The following is a 7,235-nucleotide window of genomic DNA, read 5'->3' as shown; positions in this document are numbered from 1 at the left end:
GACTGTAGTTGATTTACAATGTTGTATTTCAGGTGTACAGCAAAGTGGTTCAGTTATACATATACATATATTTATTCTTTTTCAAATTCTTTTCCCATTTAGGTTATTACAGAATATTGAACAGAGTTCCCTGTGCTCTACAGTAGGTCCTTGTTGGTTATCTCTTTTATGTATAGTAGTGTGTACATGTCAATCCCAGACTCCCAATTTATCCTCCCCCCCCCCCACCTTTCTCCTTTGGTCACCATAAGTTTGTTTTCTAAGTTTGTGAGTCTGTTTCCATTTTGTGAATAAGTTCAATTGTATCTTTTTTTTTTTTTAGATTCTGCCTATGCGTGATATCATCATGTGTTTTTCATTTAAATCCTCTTCTGAGTCTTTGCATCTTTTACCTACGTTCAATCTGTTTACTACTAAAGTCAAATCCTTTACTCTGAGAGGAGGTGGAAATAGGCAAAGGAAATGTAATCTCATTTCTTTCAGTATTTGTGGGAATACTTGGTCCTTGGTTCAATATCTGTTGGAGTTTTAGGAGAGCATTTTAATCTGTCAGGTTCAGGAAAGGTTAAAAGGGACCCCCAAAAGAATTTGGAGTTGGAAAATAAGATAGGAGGACATTAAAGGCATGGTGATCATTTTGTTTGGAGAATAGTATTGGCTTTCTAATCAAAGGAGAATGGCTACTAACAGAGGTAGTTGGCTGACCATTAATGCATAGAAAGGGCAAGAGGGTGAGGACTTGTGTTCACTTAAAAGAAGCATTTTTCTCTTAGGTGAAAGTTGTTGGATGTTAGTGTGGCAGAATGTGGTATTTCTTCTAAAATAGGAAAGCAGTTTGTGTAATTTGTGCCAATGTGCAGAGGGGAGAACCAGATGGCTTTGCCAGGAAATTTTCAGGTCTTTACTAGAATAGGGAGAGAAAAAAGAGGCAAACAGTGACTCACAAGATGGAGAATCATTGTTTCAAACCAGAGCTGAAGAAACTAAGTTAAATTTCATTTCCAGAAATTTTGTGTTTCCAGATTTGGGAATTACTTTTCAATAATGGCTCTTAATGATGTAGTGCTAGAATCTCATTTTTATTTTTTCAAGCACAACTTCAGAGGTGGCAAGAAAAATAATCGCAAACTTGGAAATAAGGGAAAAAGAGGACAGCATGTCCCATCAATGTTACACTGGGGAAATGTTTAAAAGGCCACCAAGGATTATATAATTAACCGAGGAAAAGTACCTTTTGTTTAACACACAATTTACTACCAACAAGGCCTAGACTCCATGGGGTTATATGTTAATTTGTAGATTTATGTCTGGTAGAAAGATATCTCCAAAGATTATCCAGTAGGACATTAACCAGTTTTGTATTTAACGTAACAATTTTGTTCAGACATTCTCTTTTTACAAATTTCTACAAATACACAGGTTCTCAAAAGCCCTGGGAACCAGCTTTGCCATTCCACTGGTTCCCCCATCAATGAGTTGAATATGAGTTAACACGTGTTCATTCTATGTTTGTATGAATCATGTTTTAACTATTTAAAAGTTGCTCTTTGACAGTGGAATTTGATCTCTTATTGTTTACTAAGTAAGGTTTCTCACAGTAACTTCTCTACTGCTCTTTGATTAATGCTGAACGGAGTCATGATTTTACCGACATTTATTTTGGTGGAGGCGTCATGTGTAATCCCACCTGTATTCTTCAAAAGCATTTTTAAACCACCAACAAAACTATTTCCTTATGTCAATCAGTGTGCAAAGTCTGTCCTCATTCTTAAAGAAAGTTAGAACAAATGAGACTTCATCACAGTAATCTAAGAATTTTATCTAAATGGAAGAAAAATCAGTGTTTAATGTAGTTCAATACTGATTGTCAATAAGCAGACCTTGTACATATACAATTTTTGCTGGCTTTTGTGTTAAAAGTTTTATCTACCCTATGAACGGTTTGCGGAAGAAAGACTGAATTGGTTTGAGAAGAAAATCAGCTCTTTAAAAAAGAAAAAAACCTAAACCATAAACAGTTGAATGCAGTCAGAATTGGTTGTTCATTGCCTGAATGAATTTGACCTCTCATCCTTGAATAATGAGCCACTTGAATTTAACTACTTTTTGGTGTGATATACAGTTGCACCTTTGAAATTTAGGGGATGCAGAATGATCTCAAATAATTTTAATTGCTTATAAAGAAAAACAGGCATGAGAAACTGTGCCACTTTAAATGCAGCAGAGACACAGATCTGGGACTGCAGCAATTCTGTCTCTTCCGTTCAGGCAGGTAAGATCTCTTTATAGAAATAAGTACCTGATACCCAGAAAGGAAATACATTTGTACTTGTTATATGAACTTGTCTGGAAGCTAGAAATAAAACTCATGACAAATGAGCTTCAAATGTTTATCTTAATGTTTCAATATTTAAAATCAGAACAATTTTTATAAACATAGAAATATATATTTCTTTAGAATACTCATTCTGCAGTTAAGTCCTTCAGTTCTTGCTTAGACGCATAAATGGACTGCCAGGAAGTTTTTTCTTATTGAGGGCAGTGGGTAATGATAGAAAGTAACAAGTGGATTGAGTTTGGCTTAGAAAGTGGTATTCACCACTTTTGCTCCCCAATCTATTTTGTGTGTGGCGTGGCCTTTGTTTAAAGTTGGGATGAGAAAAAAAAGTTGGGGTAAGCATTATGCCCCTCATTGTACTAGTTCCTTCAGCAACTTGTTTCCAATGGAGTATCAACCAGTATTTGAAAGAAGAGAGAATGTACATATTAAAAATCTAAGCGCAAGAGGGAAACTCTATATGTACTTCTATGAATGACAAATTAGAGTTGGTTAAAAAAGTAAAAACATAGAATTGAGATATATATATATTTTTAACATTACTTTACTAACCAATATGGCAGTTACTGGTATTTTTAAGGCTGACATCCCTGGTATTGTAAGTTTTCAGGCATCTAACTGGTAACAATTTAAAATGGACAAACAGATTTACAAAACTGTTTTAAACTGTTGTTAAAAGCTCCCTAAAGATAAAGATGTTTATTATTTGTTTCCTTTTTGACTAGTAAGGAACTGTAAATAAGTATAATGAAAAATCTTAATGAAATATCTTAAATTTATCTTAAGATAAATCTTAAAATTAAAAAAAATTGGGATTTGAAATTGTCGAAACCAGTTTCTAGAATCATTCCTACCACCACCCACCCCCGGGGTTTTGGTGTTCTCTTGGTCTTCAGAATAGGGGCTACATAAAACCCATTGATAATGGTTTCTCTACCTGCCTTTAGGGCTGCTTATGGCTACAAGAAAGTTCTACTAGTTCTGCAGGGGTTATCTAATGTCAGCCTAGACGCTTGGTTATCTTAAACAAGCAATGTTTACATAGTTCTTTACTGAGGCTTCTCATCCAGCTTTGATCTATTTGGGAAAAATAGAAATGATGATCTGAGAACTATTGACTCCTAGGACTCAAGAAAGTTGGTCAGGTTTTGTTTTTGTTTTTGACAACTACTATTAGGGGAAAAAAAAAAATTAACAGCAATATATATTCCTAGCTGAATATACAGAAAATAATAAAGACCCATAAGGGCTCAAAGTTAATCCACAAAGCTAGATTCTACCAACAGCCAAAGATGCCCCTGTTTCTCTTTTGTTCAGCAACTTTGAGGAGGAGGGTTTCTGTTACTTGCAGCCAAAACCAAACTGATAAGTATTCTTAAAACCTTTCCCCCAGATTCATTTTTCTAATTAATAAAATGACACTAAATTCTAAATAGAAAAATAATGATATGGATAAATTATAGTTCTCATCCCTTTAGATGTTTCAGTATTTTGTTCATGTCGAATCATATGGCCTGTAACTGGTACCTTTAAAAAAAATCAGCTGGCTCCATTTTCCTGTGGGTAGGCAGATAAATCTTCAACTTAGAACACTTTTTACTAAAGGAAAGAAAAAATTTTTTACAACATTTTCTTGAAGTCATTCTTTGTGTGGTACACAAATTATTTAAAGATGACTTTCCCACAGTAGAACTAGCCAGCTTAATTCCTCAGGTAAAGACTTAGGAATGGCTTAAGATTGTTTTGAGTTTTCCTCAGAAAAGGCACCTTTAGCAAGCTCAGTGTCAGAGACTTGATGAATGTAATCACGGTCATCCTGAAGTAACAGTCCCAAATGACCAGAAATTGCTCTCTTCTGTGAAAGAATATAGGGGCTCCCAGCAGAAGTAACATAGCTCAAAGCATCCGGGGAGGAGTCTGGACATTTCAGAAGTTTTCAGCCTTAGGATTTAACAGGTGGAACCGCGGATAGTTTGTGTTGCTTGGTATACCTGGTAGAAAGGTTTGCAGCTCAGCTCTGGCCCACACAGAACTGGCCAGAGGTAGAAAGAACTGTGAGGCAAAGTTTGTTTCCATCTTCGCCCTGATTGATTAGCATTGCAGATAAACTCATGGACCCTGGAGTCAGACTGTCTGAGTTCAAATCCTGACTCTACACTTGCTAGCTGTACGACCTTGGACACGTTGCTTAAACGTTTTGTGCCTCAGTTAACCTACCTGCAAACTAGAGATATCAGTAGAATTTACTATTGTGTGAATTAATCGACTTAATGTGCATAAAGAACTTAGAAAAAGTGGCTGGTGCTGAGTATGCATGTAATAAATGTTAGCTGTTATTGTTTTCATAATTGTTCCTATGTATGTACTTTTACATTCATTTTGTGTGTGTAATAATCACCTATCTAGTCCTAACAGTACATTCAGAAACATTAAATAAGTCAGGAAGAATTTTAAGGATGGAGAAACCTTCCCAGTACTCTGAAATCTAATTACTCAAGGGCTGTCGACTTCAGGCTCACAAATTACCTGATAAGCAAAGTGAGGGAAAATTCCTGTTTAGAGAGCAAAGGCTAGGGTTTTTCTCATAAAGCACAAGGAGGATTAATTGATGAAACACTAAAAGAGGAAAACACCTTGTTCTTAGTTGACATGGGTTTTGTTTCTTTTATGGGGTGGATCTGAGGCATTCCAAGTTCTCTGTGTACCCAGGCAAAGCTTCCTCTTTCTCCTGCATATTCCCTTCCCTGAAATCCTTTCTTTATTCCTACTCATCCTTTAGGTTTCAGCTTGGATATTATGTCCCCTGAGAAGACCCCCTTCCCTCTTGAGCTCCCGTAGGAACCTGTTCTCCCACCCCGCAATTATAGCACTTTAGCATATGCTGCATTGGAACCAATAGTTAACTTGTCAGCCTCTCCCATTGGACCACAGATCCCTGAGAACAGAAAAATTATCTATTTTGCTTATTATTGTAACCTTGGCACCCAGCACAGTGCTTAGCACATGGTAGATGCTCAATAGAATTTTGTTGTATTATGTAGGGCATCCCAAGACCTCTAAACGTTGGTGCTGGTGGCTCTTATTAGCTTTGCATGTTAGTAAATGTGGACGCTGGCGGAACTGGGTGAATCTAAGGCTTTTCTGGACACATTTTCACGTGCAGCATATATAGGAAGGATGGATTAGGGTTCTGGAATTCCCGAGGCAATGGGAATGTGCTTCAGTTTCTACTTAACTTTGCTTCCTTCCTCCCTGCTTCAATCTTCAAATTGAATATTTAATACTAAAAAAAAAAGTCTTCCCTGATAAATATACTGCAGGGATGGGACAAGATCTACAGTAGACATTAAGATGGGAAAGAGGCCAGTCGCTTTCCTGTTTACTTTTTGTGCCATCACAGAATACGACTATATTTGTTTTTCAGTTGAAAGGTCAAGGCGGAGCCTTTATCTGTGAATGAAGGGGTGGCTGTTTCCTTTTCCTTTTTTCTGGCATTAGGCTACTCTGAGATTTCCTCCAAAGGTTGATGAGCATCTTTGCTCTAGTGGATAACGTGGGGTTAAACTTCCTTTTGGAGGAGATAAACCTTTCATGAGTCAGTCAAAGGCTTCTTGTTATTCAGATTCCTTTGTAAGTGGCAGGTTAACCGGCTGTGCCCTCTTCTATCATCTCATCTGCCTGTTTATCTTACTTGTTCATTTCTCTCTGCCAATGAGGATAGGAACTGGTCAGGCTGTGTGTACAGTATATGCAAAATGATGTTGTCGTTTTGTCCAAGGAGGAGCCCTTTACCTTTTTGCTACCTGAATGAGAAGAAAAGGTCTATTAAGATTGTGTGGATCAGTGACTTGACATATCAGTGCAAGCCTGAATAAGAAAAAGAATTTCTCCCTCCTAAGCCATGGCATATCAACTGTACAGAAATACCACTTTGGGAAACAGTCTTCAGGAGAGCCTCGATGAGCTTATACAGTCTCAACAGATTACCCCCCAACTTGCCCTTCAAGTTCTACTTCAGTTTGATAAGGCTATAAATTCAGCATGGGCACAGAGGGTCAGGAACAGAGTCAATTTCAGGGGCTCTTTAAATACGTACAGATTCTGTGATGATGTGTGGACTTTTGTATTGAATGATGTTGAATTCGGAGAGGTGACAGAACTTATTAAAGTGGATAAAGTGAAAATTGTAGCCTGTGATGGTAAAAATACTGGCTCCAATACTACATAATGAATAGGAAAAAAAAAAGGCTTTTTAATGCCACCCTGTTATTGTTCATCGCTTTTTGAAGAGAAGCATAGAAGAGACTTTTTAAAAATTTATTCTAGCATTGCAGAAGTGACTGCACTGTGCCGTACTATCAGAGAATTCCAGTAGAAAGAAGTTTATAACTCTGTACCTTCTTACATTACCTTTATTATACAGCATGAAGAAACAGAACTTCTTTTTACGACAAATCAAACAATGTGGGCTTCCTAAGACCATTCTTTAATAAATTCATTTTAAAACTCAAAAAAAAAAAAAAAAGAAAGTTTGTGCTAGGTAATGATTATATGCCTCTATCTCTTTTAATTCCTGCTTTAAAAAGGAAGTGACTCAAACGGTAGATAAACTGGACTTGAAAGAATGTCTGGCTTATGCAAAGCTCTTATTTACATACTAGTCTCTTTCATTCACAGGGAAATAGGGACTCAAGGACTTTAGGAGTTCCTCCCTTTTCTGTTTTCTGGTAGGCAGTGGCCTAAATGATCTCTGGAAGTTTGTTGTTGTTGTCGGTTTTCCCTTTTTTTTTCCTGCCCTTAACGTGTCCCTGACGCAGCCTTTCCTTTCTCTGTTGAAAATATGAATTACATGAATGTGAGAGCAGAGACCAGAGAGATACTATAAAAATTTCTTCTA

At 36.9% G+C, this 7,235-nt stretch overlaps 1 protein-coding gene across 1 annotated transcript; it reads left to right on the top strand.

The window, feature by feature from the left end:
* The first annotated feature begins 6,239 nt into the window (after nt 1-6,239).
* LOC118902558 (transcription initiation factor IIA subunit 2-like) lies at nt 6,240-6,566 on the top strand. Its single transcript, XM_036867040.1, has one exon. It carries the CDS (start codon nt 6,240-6,242, stop codon nt 6,564-6,566), a length of 327 nt encoding a protein of 108 aa, XP_036722935.1.
* The last annotated feature ends 669 nt before the right edge of the window (nt 6,567-7,235 follow it).

Source organism: Balaenoptera musculus, chromosome 10, assembly GCF_009873245.2.
Source record: "Balaenoptera musculus isolate JJ_BM4_2016_0621 chromosome 10, mBalMus1.pri.v3, whole genome shotgun sequence".
Classification (NCBI taxonomy): Eukaryota; Metazoa; Chordata; class Mammalia; order Artiodactyla; family Balaenopteridae; genus Balaenoptera; species Balaenoptera musculus.
Note: the sequence above shows the minus strand (reverse complement) of the source record. Positions and strands in the feature narration are given on the sequence as shown.